This window comes from Saimiri boliviensis, chromosome 12 (genome assembly GCF_048565385.1).
Source record: "Saimiri boliviensis isolate mSaiBol1 chromosome 12, mSaiBol1.pri, whole genome shotgun sequence".
NCBI lineage: Eukaryota > Metazoa > Chordata > Mammalia > Primates > Cebidae > Saimiri > Saimiri boliviensis.
This window is the reverse complement of record NC_133460.1, coordinates 78,692,713-78,717,881: the sequence shown is the minus strand read 5'-3', so window position 1 is coordinate 78,717,881 and position 25,169 is coordinate 78,692,713. Positions and strand designations below refer to the sequence as shown.

Sequence of the window (25,169 nt, the reverse complement as noted above, 5' to 3'; positions counted from 1 at the left end):
ATTTGATGTGAAATGGTGTGTAATAAGGCATCACTGTGGTTTCATGAGAACCAGAGTAACCGTGAAAGCAGGCCTTTACGAACATTAAGCTGGCACTAGGACAGGAATCAGAGTGGAGGAAAGAGTCTAGAAGCAGGTAACCAGTATACTGATGTGGTAATTCAGGTGTAAGGTGATAAGTGTTGGACTAAGATGATAGTAGTGGAAATGGTGAGGAAAGAATGAATCCACAAAACAATAAGAAGAAAGACTCTTCAGGATTTAGTAACAGATTAGCTATGGGAACAGAAAGTACAGAGTTCAAAGCTGCATTAAGCTCTCAGGATCTAGAAGAATGAAGGTCTCACTGGCACAGATTAATGCCTTTATTTTGGAGAGATAAACAGATTAAACCATTCATCTGACCCTCTTGACAGTACAAGAGGGTCAGATAAACAGTTTAAACCTTGAGATTACATCCCAGCTGAATGGCTAGAGGTCAATCTCTTATAGAGAATAAATTTTGAAGCACAGGGTTGAAGGGGAAATAAGTTATATTAGATATCTGCTATAATCATAACAACCAACATATAGCTTTCTTTCATATTATTTTATTAGTACTTATAGAATAAAAACAATTTATGAAAATATTTTCCTTTTCAAGATATAGAAACTACACTCTGCGAAATATAAACAACCATAGTTGTTACAATACATATCCTTGTATACACCTTGGACACTATGTTTAGGAATCATACCCCCGTAGGAGCTAGAAGAAACACATTCTCTAACCTCAATCATATAGTTTGACATTCAAGTACTTAAACCACATTGTTGAAATAAAACATGTCTCTAGTGGATGGGCCTAAAGGGATTTAACTTTCTAGATACCATTGGTTCTTTCATTGTGCAAGGTAAAGAACTGGGAGAGGGTTCCCTGAGAGTTAATTCACCTTAGGTGGCTCAAGTAGTGGTTTACTGTCCATACTTTATCATGCAACTAAGAGAGGAAGGCCGTGGAAATTCAATTTGGGCAGGTCTCCTCCTTATCATCCCTATCTAAGGAGCACGACCCCTATGTGATGATTTCTGAGACCTCTGAGTTCTAAACTGCTCCTGATTCTATAATTATCTAAGATACTGCAGAATGATGTTTCTGCAAATATCTAATTCCAATACCATAAATTAGGTGGAATAGAGATGACTCACCTATATAGACTTCATTTAGGATCTGTAAGGTGTCAAGACAATTGATAAAATCAGCAGGCCAAAAATTCCCCCATTGGAACTATTGGAAAAGATTTTCTCACCAAGGCATGAATCCCAGAAGCCAAGTTCCTCTTTGCTTTGGAAAAATTATGATGAGAGGGTAGGAAAGAGCCTATAACCTTTCAACTATGCAGGCTTAAGATAATGAGATGCTTCATCTGACACAATAAAAGCTGAAGGCTATTGCAACCTCACCAATAAAGGGCTCGTTACAACAAAGAATCATTTACGTGTACTCCCTAAGTCCTGATAAACCTCCCAAGCTTTTCTAGATATTAAATTCTCTCTAACTGCAAAGTGTCGGTCTGATGAAGTTCCAGATGTAAAATGTGCTGTCTGAATTCATGACGTTAGTATCATGGTGCAGCATCATGGTATGGCACTGACATTTAACATCATACTGATATACTAGAATTTATGGTGATTTTATTTCTATGTAGAAAACTATGAAAGTCAAACATGGATTCACAGGTCTTTACATTTAATGTATAACATAAAGCATTACATATAATTTCATAACTATAAAAATAAGTTTAATAGCATTACCGTACTTTAAAAAATTACTTTAAAAACATATACTCCAAAGTCTTCTATTTCATTTAGAGAATAAGAGAGGTATCTATTAGGGTGAACCATATGAAACTATGGTTTTTCTAAGTTCAAATAGTAAAATCTTGGCAATTCCATGTGGTTCAACCTAATAAGATCCTGAGAAAATTTTATTTGGCATCACACTATAAATCCAAGAGGAATATATAGAAAATCACATTTCTAGTGAAGAGAAAACACTTCAGGATGGAAATGTGCACACTGGTCATGCCAAGATTTCTTTTTGTGATTTAAAGATCTGAAATCTTGGAATGTTAAGAAAAATTTAGTGCAGTTTCAAAAAAACTGAAGACAATTAAAATTATAGAATGCTACCTGCAGTTGCTAATGCCACAGAAACGGAAAACTACTAGCCAAATTTGGCAAGTTAAGTGTTTTAGAGGTGACATAATAAATATTCCAGCATTAAAATGAAAAGGCACAAATATGAGTTACAAGTATGATAATCATTTATAAAAGTCTTGAAAATAAGGCCAATTCATTTGTATTATTAACACCATTAAGTAGGCACCTATTCTAAGCTTCAACTTTGTCCTCCTAAATAGAATAAGGTTGCAAATTAATTATCAACATAATACTAATTATAGCAGCATTATCAATTGTCTGGAAGGCATAGTACATAAGGATCACGGTGGTAGAACCAAGTTTCTTAGGCTCTACACTGCTAAAAGAATATCTAAAATAGCCTCCCCACCCATATCCCATCAGTACCAAAAATACATTTTAAAAATTACATGTCATATTACTAGTCATAAAATATTTTGGTTTTTCTTCAATGAGCTCTCCTCTAACCAACTTGACCCCAACAACAACAACAACAACAAAAAACAAAACCAAAGCTACCAAAAAATTGTTAGACCAGACTAGCTATTCTTAAAGACATACTATATTCAAAAATGGTACTTTATGAAATTCATTAGCTATAACCAATGAAGCAAATGCAGATTTTCTAGATGTGTGTGCATGCTGTATGTGAATTAGGTGATGGTGTACTTGAAAAAAAATATGTATTTTGGAAATGATGCTTCATTTGGAACTTTGGTACCATTTACGAATGGCTGCTCCAGCATTACTGGCTACTACGCAGAGAGCACCCCCCACTGTCCACCATGTTGGCAAATTATTAAAGAAAATAATCTGAAAGATAAAAGCAAACACCACATCCATTGTCCTCATTATTGCTACCGGCCCTGCTTTTTCTATTTGAAGTGCTTTCGTGAGAAATACCTGACCCCCCAAACCAAAGAGCCCAATGAGTATGAGAAATAGCCTGTCCAACCCACAGTAAGGCAGACTCCACTCTCCTAATATAAAGAGGACGATGACGCTTTCAAAGAGGCCAAGTACTACATAATACCAAATGCTCAGAAAGCAGTCCACAGATTTTCCCATTTTTCTTAGGATAACTAGAGTCAATGCAGCAAATACGGCATTTCCAATTGCTGCGAACGTTCCCTTAAGGTGGACTGAATAGCTTTCTTCGATCCCCGAAGTGTTGGAACCAAACAAAAATGGTGGTCTCACGATAAGGATCACTCCGGTGATTGTGAACACGGTGAAAAGAGCATCCCAAGGGCTATATTTTTCCTTGAGAAATATCCAAGCAAATATGGACGTAAACACTGGACTGCTAAACGTGATAACTGTGCCATCAGCGAGGGACATTGTCTGGAAAGCATAGTATATAAGGATCATGGCGGTAGAACCAAGGACTCCTCTGAGAATGAGGAAAATTCGTTGACCTTTTGGGCCTATAAACCCAGTTCTGTAAATTCAAATGAAGAAATGCATATTAAATGAAATTAATATTTGTTTTTATATTACAATTTTTAATTAAACATTTTTAAAGTACTAAATATCCAAAAATAAGGGAATAGTAAATTATAATATCCACAAATGATTATATAGCTTTTAAAAATAGTATTTTCTAAGTATAATGACAGTAAAATGTTCACAGTAAAAGCAAAACCAGTGTGAGTGAATTACATACATAGTAAAATTAAAATTCAATTAATATATTTATCCCATGTATATGTATACATGTTTGCAAAAAGCACAAAAGGAAAATAAACTAAATGTTAATCATGTTTATACCTTAATAAACTCATAGGTAATTTCTCCTCTTTATATTTATTTTCTCCAAATTTTTTATAAAGAAAATATATCATTTTTATAAGAAATACAATGTCAAGATTTAGCTGTCCTGTGTAAGGAAACTTAGAAGCAACTAATGCTCATTCTCAATCTCATGAATTTTTCTATAAAACTTGAAGCACTGCTAAAATGTATTTCAGTCATTGACTATGAGACAAGTTTTCATTGTTCTCATGAGGAAAGAGTCAAAGGCAGTAAAAAAGAACAAGTAGTGTTTGGAAAGTATGATTAGTGCTATTCAAATTCTTTTTCAGTAAATATTTACTAAGTACCCACTCTGTGTAAGTACCTGACTAGGTGCAACTTGCTGACTTGTGTCAGGGCCAGACTTTAGTTTATCATCTAGCTCTGACTTGACCACCCCGAGTACCTTGGAGTTAAAATGAAAGCATGGTCTCATTTGGCCCATATTTTGAGAAGCAAAAGAGTGCTCCATGATAATGAAACATAAAATGGGTCAAAACAGATTAGGGTCAAGGATTTTAACAACATTCTTCTAGTGTCCTTCCTCTGACAATATCTTTATTTCAAAATAGGGGAGATGATTATGTTAGCATCAGTGTTCTGCTGCTACCCTTAGAAATTTCTAAAGTCCTAACATCATTTCTTTTTTTTAATTTATTTTTTATGCCCTCCTCCACAACATCATTTCTTAAAATAGTGTGACTTGTCCACAATGACAGGAATTTCTGGCAATAATAGAAGATTTTCACTTTTCCCAACAAATCCTCAGGATATGGAGTGAAACTATTCTAAGTGAATCTGTTAGAGATATAAGGAGACATTTTTGACAAGTGACTAAAGGTTTTAATTTGGGGCATAGACTTTTTGCCCAAAGAGACAAAGAGCTAGGCAGACACCAAGGACCCAACAGGTCTCTCTCCAGGGTTCTAAATACAGAGGTGTACGGAGGTTACAATGGTTGAAGGAGGCATAATTTTAACCCAGGGAGGGTGGGGAGTTCAATAGGGAAGGAGAAGAGGAATTGGGTGAGGAGAGAACAGAGAGGATGGAATAGAGACAATTTTCATACACTGTGCAATATACACAAGGCGTTCCGCCCTATAATAAATCTTATTTGACCCTTGGAATCACCTTGTAGGGCAGAGGTCACACAGTATCACGAGGAAACTGAACACAGAAGTAATCTTGCTCAGGGTTACCCAATACCTTTTGAGGAAGACCTAAATATTATTACTACAATCTATTTGCCCTGGTAAAAGGGCAGCCTGTTCTAAAGAAACTTCTGACACCAGAATACACTACTACTTCTTTTCATTTTTTTTTTTTTTCTAAACAGTAGTTATGCCAAAGGAAAGAAGGGGGGGTGGTACAAGACAGGGGGAATTATACAAAGAAAGCTCTGTTTTCAAATGGGGAGGTGGTAAACAACGAAGTTTCTTTCTCCCCACTTTGTTGGGTATGTGGTATATGCTTGTGGTAGAATCTTCCGTGGGTGGATGCTTATGCCTTTTCATTAATCAGAGCCAAGGGGCATAGGAACCAGTAAGCGTATGACAGGGATAAAACAGATATTGTAGAGTAAGTATTATAGGCAGGTGAAAAGATATATACACATTTATTAGTATCTTCTATTTTGTAGTTAAAAAAATACTTACTTTCTGTATATTAAGCAAGGGATAACAACTAGCATTTGGAACACACATCGAAATGCACTAATCTCTACAGCATGGACGTCTTGCACTTTTTTAACAAATAAAGAGCTCACTGAGAAAAGGAAGGCAGACAATAATGTGTAAAACAAGCCAAGTCCAGGACAGGGTGCTTTCTTCTTGGCTTCTGAAAAAGATTAAATTCTGGTTAGTCCTTGCTTCCAAGTGTACGTTTTATTATTTTTCACTTAAAAATTGAGAAAAATGGACCAGTGTCAAAGGCTAACAGGCTGTATTACTTCCTAAGCATATCATTTCTTTGGGCCTGTACCATTTTCCCCATCGATTATGAAGAACCATAGATGAGGACAACAATTTAAACCTGCATTTTTAAAATGCCGTTTTGCCCTATAAAATGGATTTCCTATGGCTCCCTGAAGAATCATTCCTCACTTACAAGTCAAGAAAGTAGAACGCTTGCCAAGACAGTGAGATAAATCTTTAAGAAACACCTGTCAAGATGGCAAGTAAAGAAATCCTTCCAAATGATATCTTATGCCATCTTACCGGCAAACTTCGATTTACGAAGAAAGTGTTCTTTTCTGGAAAATGGGTTATAATTGAGTTATACAGTTATCTATTGATTATCTGACTTCACCCCACAAGTCTATGAGCTCCTCCAGGGCTGGGACCTTGCTGTCTTGTTCATGCCTGGCACATGGAAGACACTGGATAAACATTCAGTGAATGCAAGAAGATGAGAGAACTTCAGGGAAAGACTCAAGAGTCTAACACCATTGACAACAGCATAATCTGGGAAGGTTCTCCATTTTGTTATTTTGATCTGTTAATAAACCTGTATTTAACTTTTCATGCTTCATGACTTATCTTCCCTTTAGAGCACAAACTCCTTAAGGAAAGGGTGTGGGTTATCTAGCCCTCTGGATCCAAAGTGCTTTGTACAGAACTGCCATCTAATTCCTACTCTTGGCTTAATCGGAAACAGGAAACCCGTGCTTTCTCCAGGGCATCAAGTATCCTGTCATTAATGACAACCTGGGTGAGCTTTAAACTTTTGTTTAGTCATTTCCTATGTCTGAGTTTCCTACACAGGAGCAGAACCTGCTTACAATCTTACTCCTGTCATTCAGATGAGAGTAAAGGCAGCAGGGTGGAAGGAGAACTCCCTAAAACTAAAACCACACACTGCAGGATACCTTTCTTGAAATTGACACAAAAACAGGGTTGAGGATAGAAAGGAAACACAACTGGCCTGTTAAAAATGTGTGCTTTGAATGAAGAGACTCCCCCAAACAGGCTTTGTGTGAGCAATACGGCTGTTTATTCACCTGGGGCCGGTGGGCTAAGGCTGAAAAGAGCATTAGCAAAGGGCAGTGGGATAGGAGTTGGTTTTGTAGGTTTGGAGTGGGCAGTGGAAAGTTACAGAGTAAGATCAGTTACAGTGGTGGAGGTAGGGGCAAGGAGTATATATTACCATACGTTCAGTTGCAATGATGGGTAGGATAAGAGTAATTAAGATGGTAGGGTAGGGTGAGGGGAAGCTTCTATCAGAGGAAGCTCAGCTGGGCTGGGAGATCAGGGATAATGGCAAATGCAGGTGGGGTGGGGGTGGGGGTGATCAGCCGAGGCAGGCAGGACTTCAGAGGCAGGCAGGACTTTAGACTTTCTGGGCCCTGGCTTGCACGTGAAGGCCTGACATGGCCCTCATTGATTAGGAGCACAGTGGAACTGAAGGGTGAGTGGCTATGAACAATTTGTAGAAAAACTCGTATTATTCCAGTCTAGGACTTTACAATGTGATAGCTATAAAACAGCATTGTGTAATAATGTTTTTTAAAATGCCCTTCTCTGATAAATATAAACCCCAGGTAATACATTTACACATCCTCAGGTCAATTACATGACTTTGCAAATTGGGACCAAAGTATGCTGGTGCACAGGCTTTCCCCGGCATTCTACAGCCTGGCCTTGTGTTCAAGAGCACTATTCTCATCAGAGGTCTCTACCTCTTCCTGTTCTAGGTGCACGGCTGAGGATACTGCTTTGGAACTAACAGTCGCCCTTCCCTTAAGATGCCAGAAACCTCATTCTGTTTTGTACATATTGCAGAAACAAACTGCACAGGCTCAGCTCATGAGAAGGAAGCTTTAGAAGACTTCCAAGAGAAGCACCACAAAATACATGCCTTGACTGTGGTCAGCCTTGGGGTTTGGCCTCTGAAATTTCAGAATTCAGGTCCAAATAAAACAGTTTTTCTTAAAAGAAATTCAACCCATACATAGCACTCCACCCTCAAACAGAACAGAAGAAGAAGATCAAGAACAGAAAACATCTCCCTGCTCTAAGTATCTTTTCCAACATAAATTTGTTAATTTTTCCCCAGGAATATTTTAACTTAACATTAAATATTTTAACTCTTTAAAAATGTAATTGTATACCCTTGGCCCTCGTGACCTTTTCCCTTAAAACACATACACACATATTTTCTAGTCTATAAACACTTAAGGCTCATGCTTTCCCACTGGGAAGGGGCAGAAATTAGAAGGCTTTGCTGCATTTGATGATTTGTTAATGAGAGTGAGGACTGATTCCACTTAGACAAACCTCAGTCTCTTAGTAAATCATTCCAAACCTGTCGATAGAGATGAGCAAGGCTAGCATAATTGAAAGAGGCATTCATTTATGTTCCATGTTCATATCTCACTGAAAGCTTATCTAATAATTTGGTAACTCAAATTACTTAAATTAAGTAATTGGCCATGGTGTGATTTCCTCACTTAGAAGAAAACTGAAAAGTTGCTCAGCTTCTCTATCCTCTCCTTTAAGCTGGTGATTCGCAATCCTAGTTGGGAATTAGAATCACCTGAGTAACACTTAAAAATTTAATTCTCAGCTGCGGTGGCTCATACCTGTAATCCTAGCACCTTGGGAAGCCAAGGTGGGAGGATCTCTTGAGCCCAGGAGTTTGAGATCAGCCTGAGAAACATAGGGAGACTCCCTTATCAATGCAAAGAGTATTTTTAAGTTAGTTGGGTGTGGTGGTATGTGCCTGTGGTCCGAGCTACTCAGAAGGCTTAGATGGGAGGATCCAGTAAGCCTGGGAGGTCGAGGCTGCAGTGAGCTGTGATCACACCACTGCACTCCAACCTGGGTGGCAGAGTAAGACCCTCTCTCCAAAAAAATTAATTCCCAAGCCCCATCTCACACCCAGTGAAATAGAATCTCTGTAACTCTAAAAGTCTCCACCGGTTTGAGAACCACTACTACACTAGATCACTAACTCCTTCCAGGAGGATGTGAAGCACAAGCCTAAGACAACTACTTCTCCTTGCTTCAGTCTAAGACTCACACTATCCCTGAAGAAAGTAAGGAGATGTCTTGGGACAGCTGTATGCTGTCTGTTAAGATCATCCAAGAATGTAAGACATATGGGTAACAGTTCCAACCAGAACTTGAAAAAAGCTTTGTTGAGGTTGAGATAAGCAGTTAGAACAAGAGGTGTCACAAAGTTCAATGGTAATAGTAGTTTAAAGTGTTTTTATGGCAACTTTCTTTCCAAGAGATTATCCTGTCACCTTACAATAACTAAGTCTTAACTGGTAGCAACTTTCTTTGAAGTTAAACACCTCACAAGATTCTTAGATGCACTCACATAAGTTTCTCATCTCACCATGAGCTACATGAGTGTAGAGAACTGCTCTTCCATTCACAAAAAAGGGAAACTTGAAGAGTTTGCATGGACTGATTCAGCATTCCACCAGAAGGACATTCAGCCAGAGGGTGATAGGTGAGAAACTGACCTTTTCAAAAGCTGCTTATCTGTTCAATTCAGCTTGGCATAATCCCGGCTCTAGAGGCACCAGCCGGTTTAGAAATGTTCACAAGTCTGATCATTTCGGTTTGCATTTAGGACAGAAATGGAGCAAGAATAGTCTTCCTAGAGTTTGTCTAACTTGGGGAAAGTGCAAAAGGGAGGAGAGAAAAGCGGAGTGAGACGAGAGTAACAGAAATCCAGCGTCAGACTTAGGGGAGATGACCCAGAGGCAAAGTGGTGCAGGCGGTTTAACTGTCCTAAAAGGAGATCTGCCTGTTTTCTTCTTGCAGGAAGCTGCTCCTGGTAGATGGTCGACTTCTAAGAGGAATGTGCTTGAGGCAGCACTTGTGGCCACTGGAAAGGGCCCTCGGGCGGTATATGGTAAGCTGGGATCCTAACCCTGATGCTCCCTGGACTCACCTCACCCCCACATTCCAGATCTTGGAGGAGACAAAACAAGCGAAAACCCCAAAGCCTTCCTGGGCCTCACTTTCCTTATGTGTCGAAGTAGGGGGACTGTACATAAAGGGCTCTTCACGAGGGGTCCTCGGCTTTGGGGACGAGGTTGTGAGTTCCTTAAGAAGATATGCCTTGTTCTGCAACATTTCCTAAAAAGTCTTTGTATCCCTAAAGGTTAAAAACTAGTGATCCCATCTATCTCTGCCTTTCCACGATTCTAAAACTCTAGGACGAACATTTTTTCTAGAGTCAATGCCTTTCACCTTCCTTTTCGGGGAGCACCCTTAACCACCGGGATCACTTTTCAGGGTCAGCTTCCTCCCAACCTCACCCCACCGCAGGATGGCCTTTCTCGCTGACCCCTACCTACGACCTCGGAGAGGGCACGTCAAACTGCAATCTGACTCCACAGCCCTGCCCCGACGATAATTACAGGAGCAGCCTGGGTATCCCAAAAGGACTGCAAACAATCGGAAAGTTTCTCCCGTCTTGGCGCCGGCGGAGGCGCCGGGAACCCGCTTTGCAGCCCCCCGGCTGACAGCTCGAGGGTTTTCCCGAGCCCCGGGCAGAGTAGGGACGGAGGCGCGGTGGGCCCTGCGCCCGGGTTGCGGGGACCCCAATCCGCCCGCGCCCGCTCGGGGCCTCAGAGCGAGACCCACGCCGGGTCCACACCGCGCACTCACCCGGCTCCGCGCGCGAGCAACACGGCGAGGAACGGCAGAGCCAGCACCTGCCGCGGTCTGGCGCCCCCGCTGCCTCGGCGGCCGCCGACTCCTCACTGACGCCCTGGAGTGCATCGTCCGTCAGCGGCAGCCCGGGCTCCTCCAGCTCCGCGGCCCCGGCGCTGTCCTGGGGCTGCATCTCGCTGCCCGCGCTCCACCAGCCGCCGGCGAGCCGTCTGGCGCCAGCAGCAGCGCCCGGGCTGCGGGCTCTTCCGGCGAGCGATGGCGCCCGTGCGCATGCGCGCACGCCGGCCCCCTCCCCCCAGGGGACCGTGCGCGTCCTCCGCTGGCCGCCTAGCCTGGGGAGACCCGCCGCCTCCACGGTAGGGCTGCGGCGCCCACAGCTGGCCCTGAGGCGTCCATCCCTCTGCTGTGGTCAGGCTAGAAGGCCCAGCTGCTTGGAGCCATTCTTGGCAAGTCACACCGAACCGGTCTGCCATGGCACAGACAAGGAAGGACCCTGGGTTCCCAGCCCCGGCGCCCGCGTGTCCTGTGGCCACCTTTTCAGGAGGTTCAAAGAGTGGGCGTTTATTTATTGGTATAGCCACGCATTCAGCACCTCTGGGATACCCTGAAGATTTTACAAAGCACTCCGCTTATCTTTAAATGGTCAAGGTCGCCCGCCCACGTGCTGTCTCTTTGCCACTTACCAAGGACGGTAGAATTTTGCTGGTTATTTTTAAGAAAGAATTAGTGTGTAACCATAGGAAAATATATCTATAAGACTAACCAGAATCTATTTATATTTTCTTTGCATTCTTTGCAAGAGTAGGCATACGTTATTGATCTTTGGTTTTGTTTTCTTTTTTTAAATGGAGACATCCTAATTTGGCCAGATGTAAGATTCAAGTCATCAGATTAGACCCGGTAAAAGATATATGTCATTTGGCCCCTGGGATTCACTAACAGCCTTTTTTTGTTTCACTAGTAATTCTTCCATCTCTTTGCTTCCTTTATATGTGGAAGGGCAGCCTCTGTGCAAGGATGAACATATCTAAACTTCTAAGTCCAATGCCAACCAGATCTCCAGACAAGAGAGTGAAGTTTGCTTTTACTCAGACATTTGCACATGGTGATCCACAGCTGAAAAAGTATTAAGACTTGAAGTCAGGAATCCTAGGTTCTGGCCCTGAGTTTGTGACCTTAGTCACCACACTACCCCTCGTAGCCTTGATTACCTCCTTTACTTAATAGAGATCGAGTGTTTCCCTCCCCGCTTTGAAGGCTAGTTATGTAAATAAGTGCAATTATGTGAGCAAAATCATATCACCTGGAAAACACTATGCTAGAAAATCAAAGTGTGTTTTAAACTGGGGTAAGCATGTAATTTATCCTCCAAACTGGAACTTTTTTTTTTAAGAGTAAAAGGAGCTCTTCTAAAAATTATACAAGGCGATAGGCATAAATTGGGACTGTCCTAGGCAAACTGATACAAATGGTCACCTGAATTCTAACTTGATTTACACATACTTTTGCTTTGTCTTAAAAGAGAATTTAAGGCTGGGCATGGTGGCTTAGCAGTTTGGAAGGCCGAGGTGGAAGGATTGCTTCAGCTCAGCAGTTTGAGACCATCCTGGGCAATATAGACTATGTCTGTATCAGAAAAACACAATAATAATTTTAAAATAATTGAAGGCTACTTACATATGCAACAGGTTTGTTGTTGTTTTAGATAGGGAAAATTCAGGTGAGGGCGATAGATCATGATTATAAAGCAAGAACCAGGAAGCTTCTCCAAAGATCTGGAAAGTCAAGTGCAGTTTCACAATTGCATTCTAAGATTTAGATGTGGAAAGGGTTTGAAGAGTGCCCCCCCCCCCACCTTTAAATGGTGAAGACTGTGGCTAGGAAATGAGGTAAGGAAGAAAGAAGTGTGATGATTTGAGAAGGAAGTACCCTGACTGCTACACGTTCGACACTATCCTAAAAAAGGGAGAAGGAAAGAAAATGGATACTCCACCAGTGTGGACCAGGGTGACAAAAGATGGTAAGATGATCTTGTACGTGCAGTTACTTCCCTCGAACTTCCTTCCCCTCCACTGCTGACCTTCACATATAAATGGTACCAGTTGTATTCGTTCTCCCATTTAGCTGACAGCCATGCAGACGTAAAAGGCAACCGATGAGAAAAGTGCGGAAAAGGCTGGGTACGGTGGCTTACGCCTGTAATTCCAGCACTTGGTAGGCCACGGCGGGCAGATCACTTGAGGTCAGGAGTTTGAGACCAGCCTGACCAACATGACAAAACCCCATATCTACTAGAAATACAAAAATCAGCAGGGCGTAGTGGCAGGTGCTTGTAATCCCTGCTACTCAGGAGGCTGAAGCAGGAGCATCACTTGAACCCAAGAGGCAAAGGTTGCAGTGAGCTGAGATCACACCGTTGTACGTACTACAGTCTGGACAACATGAGCGACGCTCTGTCTCAAAAAAAAAAAAGTGTAGACCAGACTAGAAGTCAGAAGACATGGCTGTGCTGCAGCTTTACCCAGCAGAGGTGTGGGGCCATTAAGATCTCCCTTGAGGATTGTTATTTCAGGTCTTTGGTGATGATAATGATATTCAGCTACTGAGAGGTAGATCTTCTCCACAGTGTGCAGGATAGAGCAGAAATCCTGACTGTGGAGGAAACTATTGCAGTGGCCCAGATGAGATTCTGACCCCAGGTAGAGAAGGCAAGAAGGAAAGATGGATTTTGAGGTGGCTAGGAGATGGAATGTGCAGAGCTCGTTGACTAGATGTGAAAGAGCATTGTTTCTGTATGCAAAATTGTGCAGTGTTCCAGCAGACACTCCTCTGCTTCTGAAGTGATTCAATCTTCCAGTGAGAACAGGAGCTCTCACTGTGATACCAGGTAGCCACAGTGAGGATGGCACTCCCATAGTTCTGGTGTCAAGAAGGAAGAAGGAAGATGAAAGTGGAGAAGAGACGGGTTTTACCTGTCCCTGCTAAGCACTGAAAGTCCACGATCCTCACCATCCCCATGGCAGCAGGTAGAGATTTCCAGGTACTTCCAGGAGGAACCAGACTTCTGATTTCCACTGCTCTCTGCATGTCAGGGATGTTCCTAGGTGAGACATTTGTAAGTCAGGAACTATCTTTCTAGTATGTCACCTGATTCATAACATACTGGTACCTTGGTACTGATTTGAAGGACTGCTTTTTTTTTTTTTTTTTTTTTTTTCAAAAAATTCATGGATTCTTAAATTCATGGATTCTTATCTTTTTGTTTTTGTTTTTATTTATACAAAGATTAACTCCAGAGGATTCTTACCTTTTAAACTAATGTACCTTATGACCTGGGAAATGACAGTTTGTTCCAAACAGCCCTAATGTTTTATTTTGGGAAAAATTTGTACTGTGGAACATAAGGACATATTTCTAGATAATCTTGGTAGTAAATGAAAGAGGGGACCAGCAAAAGAGAGATCATGTAGGATAAATGTAGTATAGAACACTGGAGAGGCAAAATAAACCGTTCAAATTAGTAGGAGCTCAGTCTGAAAATATTAACAGAAAAAAATGCCAGGAATGGCTCCTCCAAAAATTAGACGTAGTTACTATATGATCCAGCCATTCTACTTCTGGGTATATATTACCAGATGAATTGAAAGCAAAAACCTGAACAGATATTTGTACATTCATTTTTCTAGTAGTATTATTCACAACTGCTAAAAGCTGGAAACAAATCCAATGTCTATCAGTGGCTGAACAGATAAGCAAAATGTCGTAGAAAGCATACAGTGGAATATTATTCAGTCTTAAGAAATGAAATTCTGACATGCTACAACATGGATGAATCTACAAGACATTATGCTAAGTAAATAAACCACACATAAAAGACAAATTGTATTATTGCATTTATTAGCAGGGCCTAGCATAGTCAAATTCATGAGACAGAAAGTAGAATAATGGTTCCCAAGGGCTAGGATGACGAAGGAATGGGAGTTAGTGTTTAATGGGAATGGTGTTTCAGTTTGTGATGGTAAAAGAGGTCTGTGGATGGATTGTGGTGATGGTTGTACAGCAGTGTGAATGCATTTAATGCCACTGAGTTGTCTATTTAAAATGGTTCAAATGGTAAATTTTATGTGTATTTTATTAAAATTTTTAAGAGGTTAAAAAAATGCCAGGGAAAACCCTTCTGGGAGTTTGAACTTTAATCTCTGCAGACAGTTTAAAGCCCTTATCAGATTTTTGAAGTTTCTTTGAAGTCCTGTGTTCCATCTTTAAAAAGATATGATAGTTTTCCATTCTGGTCCCTAATACATTTATCTTTATCTTTATACCATTTTTTATGTATCACATTCAGCTAGTGTTGTCTGAGTGCCCACACTGGACCTCTTACAGTTCTTAGCAGTGGTGGAGTGGCAAGCAAAAGAGACAAGGCGCAGGACCTTGTGGGGATGGGGTGGGGGAATGATGGAGAAATGAAGAAATGATGCTAGCATTACCTAGTATCCTGAAAAATCCATGCGCCAGGGGAGTGACACTCATTTAGCTCTGGGCTCTCTCTTCTCTCCTGTTGGACAGATTGGGCCAGGAGTCAGGATGCTCCCTTTCAAGGGAGCTCTGACAACGTGACCAGGACATTCTCCAGTTCTTCCTTGCTTTCCTACTCTCTCAACTGTTCCCATGTTACAAAAGGCAGCTTCTGTAAAAGTGATTTCTGACACCCCAGGGAACTTGTATTTTTCTTTGAGAACTTTCTGTTTATAAATTCTCTGCAAGTGAGAAGGCCTAAAGTTTGGACTTGGTCTTGAATGTTGCTACAAAATTCACTTTAACTCCAGATTTGTCATGACTTGGGATTTGGATTCCATTCAACTCTCATTTTGATAATTACCGTTGATGAAAGAATCAAAATGTGCCAAGCACTATTGAGCTCATCAGTTCATTTAATACTCAAGAGAACTTTATCTGGCAGTTTTGCTTAATAGTTAAAAGCAAGGCTCTGGAGTCAGAATGCCCAGGGTCCGGTTCTGGCTGTACCACTTACCAGCCTTGTGACCTCAGACACATGACAGCCCGTTGCTCTGAGCCTCTATTTTTCACTCCTATAAAATAGAAAAATAATAATATCTAGCTGTTGCTGGGAGGATAAAATAAGATAATACCTGTAGAGTACTTGACAGTAAGTACCCTCTTTTAAAAAGTATGCATTTTATCATCCTCATTTTATAGATGAGAAAATTGAGACTTAGAGATGTTAAACAAGTTGCCCAAAGTCACACTGATAGTGAGGGCATAGGTAGGATTGAAACCCAAGATCATCAGGCACCTAGGTAGGTGGTCCTGACAACTCTGCTCTACTGTTTGTCCAGAGAGTTGAATTGCCAGGATTGCGGGTTTCTGAGAGCACCTCATTAGAGCATAGTTTCTTTCTCAATGTTCTGGTTTAAACCCTGAGACCATTGCAATGGCAATACTCCATGACGACCTTCCACACTACAGTGGTGCTGTGTGATGTGTGATGTGCACTAGGCTTATAGTGTCTCTCCAGCATCTTAACTTTCCTAGAGTAAATGCTATGAAATAAAGAAGAAAGGCAGTTTTTATAATGATATTAACAGAAGCCAACCTCTGTCCTAATCTGCTATAAGAGCAGTCACACACCAGGGTTTACAGCTCTGAGCTCTCTCTAAGTCATTTTTATTGTCCGAAGTATGAGTCTCAGCTGGGTCCCACAGGGGATGGAGGCTATTCATAGGCAATTTTCAAGATGAAAAACTATGTATAACTCAGACCTAATGTTAGTGCCTTCCTGAATCATCTGCATGCCCCAGGCACCCTGCTATTCTCCCTCTGCTCCTTCTTGCTGCCTGCTCCATTTCTCTGTACACGTTACTGGATGTGCCTCCAACTCCTGGTTCTGTCAAACAAAAAGGGCAAACATTAATTTCTAATATGAGACCTCAAAGAGGAAGAAGGCTTAAGCCAAGTGTCAGTGAGTAGAAACTCCAATACCAAACTACAAAGCATTCTAGTCCCCTATTTCAGTAGTAGAAAGGATAGAAAGCATTCAAGAAGTTCCACTTACATACAAAGCCACGTATATTTGCTTTGTGTATTTGTATATTAGCTGGGACTACAGGCACATGCCACCACACCTGGCTAATTTTTCAATTTTTGTAGAGACAAGGTCTCCCTATATTGCCCCAGCCATTCTTAAACTCCTGGGCTCAAGCAATCCTCCCACCTCACTGCAGCTTCAAACTCCTGGGCTCAAGGGATCCTCCTGCCTCAGCTTCCTGAGTAGCTAGGACTACAGGTACACATCGCCACACCTAGCTGATTAAAATATTTTTTTTTCTTTTAGAGACAGGGTCTTCCTATGTTGCCCAGGCCACTTTTGAACTTCTGGCCTCAAGCAATCCTTCCACTTCAGCCTCCTAAAGGTGCTGGGTGTGAGCCACCATGACTGGCCGCAAGCCCAAGTTCTTAACCATTACTGCCCTAAAACAACAAATGCCTTTAGGCGATTCCAGTTCTGCCAAGGTCAATATTTCCTTCAGCCTCAATAGTATGTGTGTATTTATATTTGTCATAGATTTAGATAAAATGTATGACAATTATAACAACAGCTGGCTTAAAGGATAGAGAGGAAGAAATAGGTTATACGTTTCTTTAAATATATGAATTGTTAGTTTTTGTTTAGGACAGTCAAATATCTTTTAAGGAGATTAAAAAATGGGGAGAAAAATCTTTTACATGTACTCAAATATTTACCACTTCTGAAACGCTTCATTCCTTTATTTAGAACTGTTTCTATGTGATACATGTGGTATCATTTTCCTTCAGCCTGAGGAAGTGTTAAAACATTTTTTGTAGAGTAGATCTGCTGGCAACAAATACTCTGTTTTTGTTTGTCTCAAAAATGTATTTCTATTTTGTGTTTTGAGGAACACATGTGTTGGATATACAGTTAGAGGTTTACAGTTTTTTTCTTTCAAGACCTTAAAAATCTTGTTCTGTTTTCTTCTGTCTTGACTTCTCTCTGATGAGAAATCAGTGTCAATACTGTCTCTGATCTACTGTTTTCTCTGGCAACTTTTTTTTTTTTAAAGATGATCAACCTCATGTCATGTATGTTTTATTTTATATTTTTAAATTTTATTTTTAATTTTTATGGGTACATAGTAGGTGCATATATTGATGGAGTAGATGAGATATTTTGATACAGGTACATAATGTATAATAATCCCATCAGGATAAATCCATCACCTTAAGAATGTATTATTTCTTCGTGTTACTAACATTTCAATTATACTCCCTTAGTTATCCCAAAATATGTAATAAATTATTGCTGACTGTAGTCACCCTTTTGTGCTGTCAAATACAAGATCATATTCATTGTATCTAAGTAGATTTTTGTACCTAGTTACCATCCCCATTTCCTACCCCTGCCCCCACTACCCTTCCTAGCCTCTGGTAACCATCCTCCTACCCTCTGTCTCCATAAGTTCAATTGTTTTAAATTTAGCTCCAACAAATGAGTGAGAACATGTGAAGTCTGTCTTTCTGTGCCTGGCTTATTTCACTTAACAAATGTCCTCCAGTTCCATATCCATGTCATTGCATATGACAGAATCTTACTCTTTTTTTTTTTTTTTTTTTTTTGAGACAGTGTTTCACTCTTGTTACCCAGGCTGGAGTGCAATGGCACGATCTCGGCTCACCACAACCTCTGCCTCCTGGGTTCAGGCAATTCTCCTGCCTCAGCCTCCTGAGTAGCTGGGATTACAGGCACGTGCCACCATGTCCAGCTAATTTTTTGTATTTTTAGTAGAAACGGGTTTTCACCATGTTGACCAGGATGGTCTCGATCTCTTGACCTTGTGATCCACCCACCTCGGCCTCCCAAAGTGCTAGGATTACAGGCTTGAGCCACCGCACCCGGCAATCTTACTCTTTTTTATGACTGAAAAGTATTCCATTGTGTATATGTACCACATTTTCTTTATCCATTCATCTGTTGATGGGTACTTAGGTTGATTCCAAATCCTAGCTATTGTGAATTCTGCTGCAATAAACGTGGGAGGATAGATATCTCTTTGATATATTAATTCTCTTTCTTTGGGGTATACACTTAGCAGTGAGGTTGATAAATCATATAGTTCTATTTTCGTTTGTTGAGGAACCTCCTACTATTTTTATAGTGCCTGTACTAATTTACTTTCCCACCAATATTGTGTGAGGATTTGTCTTTCTCCACATCTTCACCCACATTCATTATTGCCTGACTTTTTATAAAAATTATTTTAACTGAGTGAGATGATATTTCATTGTAGGTTTCATTTGTACTTCTGTGATGATCAATGATGTTGAGCACCTTTTCCTATACCTGTTTGCCATTTGATGCCTTCTTTTGAGAAATGTCTATTCAGATCTTAAGCACATTTTAAAATCAGAGAACTAAATTTGTTTCCTATTGAGTTGTTTGAGTTCCTTACATATTTGGATTATTAATCCCTTGCCAGATGGGTATTTTACAAATATTTCCACTCATTCTTTGGGTTGTCTCTTCACTTTGATGCTTGTTTCCTTTGTTGTGTCGAAACTTTTTAACTTGATGTGATCCTCTTTGTCCTTCATTGCTTTGGCAGCCTGTGCTTTTGGGGTACTACTGAAGAAATTTCTGCCCAGACCAATGTCCTTGAGAGTTTCTCCAGTTTTATTTTAGTAGTTACATAATTTGGGGTCTTAAAATTTAAGTCTTTAATCCATTTTAATTTTATTTTTCTATATGGTAGAGATAGGGGTCTAGTTTCATTCTTCTATATATAGATATCCAGTTTTCCCAGCACCATTTAGTGAAGAGACTGTCCTTCTCCAGTGTATGTTCTTGGAAACTTGGTCAAAAATGAGTTCACTGTAGATATATGGACTTACTTCTGGGTCCTCTATTCTGTTCTATTGATCTATGTGTCTGTTTTTATGCAAGTACCATGCCATTTTGGTTACCATAGCTCTGTATTATAATTTGAGTCAGGGAAGATGTTTCCTTTAGTTTTGTTCTGTTTGTTCAGGATGGTTCTGGCTGTTCTGGGTCTTTTATGGTTCCATATAAATTTTAGGCTTTTTCTTCTATATCTGTGAAGAGTGTCATTGATATTTTGATAGGGATTATATTGAATCTGTAGATTGCTTATGGTAGTATGGATATTTTAATAATATTGATTTGTTTGATCTATGAACATGGAATACCTTTCTGCTTTTAATGTGTCCTCTTTAATTTCTTGCGTCAATGTTTTATAGTTTTCATTGTAGAGATCTTTCACTTCTTTGGTTAAGTTTGTTCCTAAGTATTTTATTTATAGCTATTGTAATGGAATTACTTTCTTGATTTCTTTTTCAGACTGTTTGCTGTTGGTATATAGAAATGCTACTGATTTTCGTATGTTGATTTTGTATCCTGCAAGTTCACTGAATTTGTTTATCAGCTCTAATAGTTTTTTGGTGGTGTTTTTAGTTTCTTTAAACATAGGATTATATCATCTGCAAACAAAGATGATTTGGCTTCTTCCTTTTCAACTTTCATACCATTTATTTCCTTCTCTTGTCCGATTGCTCTAGGTAGGACTTCCAGTCCTATGTTGAATAACAGTGGTGACAGTGAACATCCACTTGTTTCAAGGAATTGTTCAGTTTTCTTCTTAATTTCTTCATTGGCCCGCTGGTCATTCAGGAGTATATTGTTTAATTTCCATGTGTTTGTATAGTTTCCAAGTTCTTCTTGTTATTGATTTCTAGTTTTAGTCCATTATGGTCAGAGAAGATATTGTATGTGATTTCAGTTTTATTAATGTTTTTAAGACTTGAGGCTGGTTGTGGTGGCTCATGCCTCTAATGCTAGCACTTTTGGAGGCTAAGGCAAGTGGATCACTTGAGTCCAGAGTTTGAGACCAGCCTGGGCAACATGGTAAAACCCTGTCTCTATAACAAAATACAAAAAATTAGCTGAGCATACTGGCATGTGCTTATAGTCCCAGCTACCTGGGAGGCTGAGGTGGAAAGATCACCTGAGCCTGGGAGGTCAAGGCTACAGTGAGCCATGGTCACACCATTGCACTCCAGTCTGGGCAACAGAGTGAGACCCTGTCTCAGTAAATAAATAAATAAATAAATAAATATTTGCTTTATATATCTGGGTGCTCCAGTGTTGAGTGTATTTATATTTACAATTGTTATATCCTGTTGCTGAATTGATGCTTTTTCCATTATATAATGACCATCTTTGTCTGTATTTATAGTTTTTGTCTTGAAGTCTATTTTATTTGATATAGCTACTCCTGCTTTTTTTTTTTTTTTTCATTTGCATGGAATATCTGTTTCCAGGCCTTTATTTTTAGCTGATGTGTGTCTTTATATGCGAAGGGCGTTTTTTTTGTTTTGTTTTGTTTTTTTGCGAAGTGCGTTTTTTATAGGCAGCAGATCACTGGGTCTTGTTTTGTTTTGTGTTTTTAGTCCATGTAGCCACTCTATCTCTTTTGATTGAAGAGTTTAGTCCATTTACTTTATTAATGGTAAGTAAAGTGTTAGTAATGGTAAGTAAAGACTTACTCATACCATTTTGTTACTTGTTTTCTGTTTGTTTTGTGGCCTTCTCTTCCTTCTTTCCTTCCTGTCTTCCTTTTTGTGGAAGTGATTTTTTCTGGTGATGTGTTTTGATTTTTTCTTTTATAATTTTTGTGTATTTGTTGTAGGTATTTGATTTGAGGTTACCATGAGGCTGGCAAATAACATCTTATAACCCATTTATTTTAACTGATGACAACCTAACTCTGATTGCAAAATCAAACAAAGAAACTAACAAACAAACAAGGAGAAAACTAATAAAAATTTAATAACTTTATCTCCTTGCTTAAGTTTTTGTTGTTTTGTTTATATCTTTCTATACTCTCTGTGTCTTAAAAAGTTGTGGTTATTATTTTTGAAAGGTTCATCTTTTTTAGTCTTCCTACTCAAGATATAAGCAGTTTGCATGCCACAATTATACTTTATAATATTCTTTATTTGTTTGTATACTTATTTTTACTTACCAGTAAGTTTTATACCTTCAGATAATTTCTTATTGCTTGTAATGCCCCTTTCTTCCAGATTGAATTCCCTTTAGCATTTCTTATAGGACAGGTCTGGTGTTTAAAAAAAAGTCACTCAACCTTTGTTTGTCTGATAAAGTCTTTATTTCTCCTTTATGTCTGAAAGATCTTTTCACTGGATATAATATTCTAGGATAAAAATGTTTTTTCAGTGTGGGTCAAGACGGTCAGTATGTTAATTCTAGCTAAATAATTATAAGCTTGACTGGCTCACAGTCACTGAAGTTTATATACCAAACTAAACCATGTTATTGGTGCAGTTATTTAGGAATCAAGCAGCAACAGAAGGCCTAAGGTAAAGACCATCTGAGAGTGCAGTAATACCAGGGAACAACTTGGGGTGGTTGCAGAGCAGGGGATACTGCTCTGGTCCCACAAATGCCTTCTCAATCTGGGAACTGTGTAACGGCTTCATAAAGAGGGCTTATGCAAAGATCGCTGAGAAGGGAGGTGACCTCTGCTCACAAGATCCCGAGGGTCTTTGCAGATGGGAACTGGCAAGGAAGAGAAAAGCCTTGCAGGGCAGAGATCACAGAACACCTCAGGCTCTGCCTAGGTTATCTAAGGAACTCAAGTGCTCTCTACCTGACTATCTTAACCTACTCCTTTACTCTCTCTTTCCACGCCCATAAGATCAATGAGATTGTGCACGTAATAAAAGTATCTGGAGCCCATAGCTCAAGGCCAATGCATTTTCCATGCTTGTGTTGGTCCCCTGGACCCATGCTATAATACTACTCTTGCATCTCTGTCTCTATTTCCTTTTCTTAGTCCCTCGTCACCACCAGGACTAAGGGCACCCATGTACGGGTTTGGGCTGGTACTCAACATTTCAGCACTTTAAATATATCATACCACTCATCTGGCCTGTAAGGTTTCCACTGAGTAATCTGCTGCCAGACATATTGGAGCTGCTTTATATGTTATTTATTTCTTTTGTCTTGCTGCTTTTAGGATCTTTTCTTTATCCTTGACCTTTGGGAGTTTGACCATTAAATGTCTTGAAGTAGTCTTATTTGGGTTAAATCTGCTTGTTGTTCTATAACCTTCTTGTACTTGACTATTGATATCTTTCATTAGGTTTGGGAAGTTCTTTCTCATTATCTCTTTGAACAAACTACCCTGTTCTCTCTCTTTACCACTCTTCATGGCCAATAATTTAGACTTGCCCTTGTGAGGCTATTTTCTAGACCATGTGAGCATGCTTCATTATTTTGTTATTATTTTTTCTTTTGACTTCTCTGACTGTGTATTTTCAAATAGCCTGTCTTCAAGCTCACTATTTCTTTCTTCTCCTTGATCAAGTCTTCTGTTAAGAGATTCTGATGCATTCTTCAGTTTGTCAGTTGCATTGTCTAACTCCAGAATTTCTACCTGATAATTATTTCTGCTTTTTAATCATTTCAATCTGTTTGTTAAATTTATCTGATAGGATTTTGAGTTTCTTTTTTATTTTGGATTTCATTGAGCTTCCTCAAAACAGCTATTTTGAATTCTCTGTCAGAAAGGTTACATATCTCCATCACTCTGAAATTTGTCACTGCTTCCTTATTTAGTTTGTTTGGTGAGGTCATGTTTTCCTGGATGGTACTGATGCTTGTGAATGTTTGTTAATGGCTAGGCATTAAATAATTATATATTTTTTCTAATCCTTGCAATCTGGGCTTGTTTATACCCTTCCTTCTTGAGAAAGCTTTCCAAGTATTTCAAAGGAAATTGAGTGTTGTAATCTAAGTCTTTGGTCACTGTCTGGCAACTTTTTGTCATTAGTTTTCATCAATATGTGTTGATATAATTTGTAGTTTTCTCTGTTTTTATCCTACCTGAGGATCATTGAGAGTCTTGGATCTCCAGATTGATCTTTCATCAAATGTAGAAAATTAGGAGCAGCAATGCCCCCCTAGTCTCACAGATGCCACTGCTGCTCCCACCCCTTCACTCCTCAGTTGTGCAGTGGGCACCTGCAGCAATCAGAATGACTACCTCTTTAAAGTTATCCTCATTGGAGATTCTGGTGTTGGAAAGAGTAATCTCCTGTCTTGATTTACTCAAAATGAGTTTAGTCTGGAAAGCAAGAGCACCATTTGAGTAGTTTGCAACAAGAAATACCCAGACTGATGGGAAAACAATAAAGGCACACATATGGGACAGAGCAGGGCAAGAATAATAGCAAGCTATAACATAAGCATATCATCATGGAGATATAGGTGCCTTATTGGTTTAAGACATTGATAAACATCTCACATATGAAAATATAGAGCAATTGCTGAAAGAACTGAGAGATCACGCTGATAGTAACGTTGTTGTAGTGTTATGGACAAATAAGAGTGATTTACATCATCTTAGGGAAGTTCCTACAGTTGAAGCAAGAGCTTTTGCAGAAAAGAATGATTTGTCGTTCAGTGAGACATCTACTCTAGACTCTGCAAATATAGAAGCTACTTTTGAGACAATTCTAACAGGATATCCCACATTGTTTCTCAGAAGCAGATGTCAGACAGACCCAAAACAACATGACCCCAAGCAACAATGTGGTTCCTATTCATGTTCATCAATCACTCAAAACAAACTAGAGGTGCAGGCTATCAGAACATCTAAGGCATTTCTCTTCTCCCCTGGAAGGCTATGTATAGGCCATTTCTCAAGTCTGAGATTTAAACATTGAGGACAGCAAAAACCACCCAGTATCAGGCCTCAGAGACAAATACTCCTTATCTGAGGAATTTAGAAGAAAGCAAAGATCATCTGTTAACCACAAAACAGGCAAAACTCCTTATCTGAGCAATTTAGAAATAATTAAACTTCCCTAGTATCTAAAGTTGGCATCTGGTTCCAGGCCTCTCTTCAACTTAAAGTTTGTAGATAACTAGAATTTCTATACAGCTCCAGAATGCCATGCCAAAACTCACTGTGCAATCCTTACTGACATTAAGGCACCAAAATTACTATGGATGTAGTCATTTATTATGGCCTATTGGCTAGTATGGTCCAAATTACCCTCAAGCTCCTGCCTTAAAGTTCACAACTACTAAGGAAAAATCCACCACAGTGCACTCCATCCTCTCACTGAGGTGCCCTGCTTCACTCTCTGGCAACGTTCTTTCTTTCTAATAGAACTTTCCTTTTTCAAACCTATACTGTTGTCAGTAAATTCTTCTTACCAACCTGCGACTCAACCACTTCTAGATGCTGGGGTTCTGATATCTCACCTGGCAAAAATTTTTGTAATTCTTGTGTCATGTTTGTATCTTACTAATTTATATTTATGATTTTTCCATATCTTCAATGCTTTGCTTTTAGTTTTATAAAATCATCCACTTATCCCAAATGATTGCAACTTTTTTCATGCTATGGTTTCACTAGACTTAGTTTAATAAGTTTAATCTTTGGATTCCTCAATTATGTTGACTTTTCATTCTGGAAGCCC

General features: G+C 39.6%; 1 protein-coding gene and 1 pseudogene across 1 annotated transcript; one reads left to right on the top strand and one right to left on the bottom strand.

The window, feature by feature from the left end:
- Positions 1 to 569: 569 nt before the first annotated feature.
- SLC35G1 (solute carrier family 35 member G1) lies at positions 570 to 10,855 on the bottom strand. The gene is made up of 3 exons (XM_039465203.2): positions 10,602 to 10,855; positions 5,631 to 5,811; positions 570 to 3,622 (listed from the first exon to the last, which is right to left on the bottom strand). Exons 1-3 carry the CDS (start codon positions 10,777 to 10,779, stop codon positions 2,884 to 2,886), a joined length of 1,098 nt encoding a protein of 365 aa, XP_039321137.1. The 5' UTR covers positions 10,780 to 10,855; the 3' UTR covers positions 570 to 2,883.
- A 7-nt stretch (positions 10,856 to 10,862) lies between these two features.
- On the top strand, positions 10,863 to 24,315 carry LOC101029631 (ras-related protein Rab-11A pseudogene; annotated as a pseudogene).
- The last annotated feature ends 854 nt before the right edge of the window (positions 24,316 to 25,169 follow it).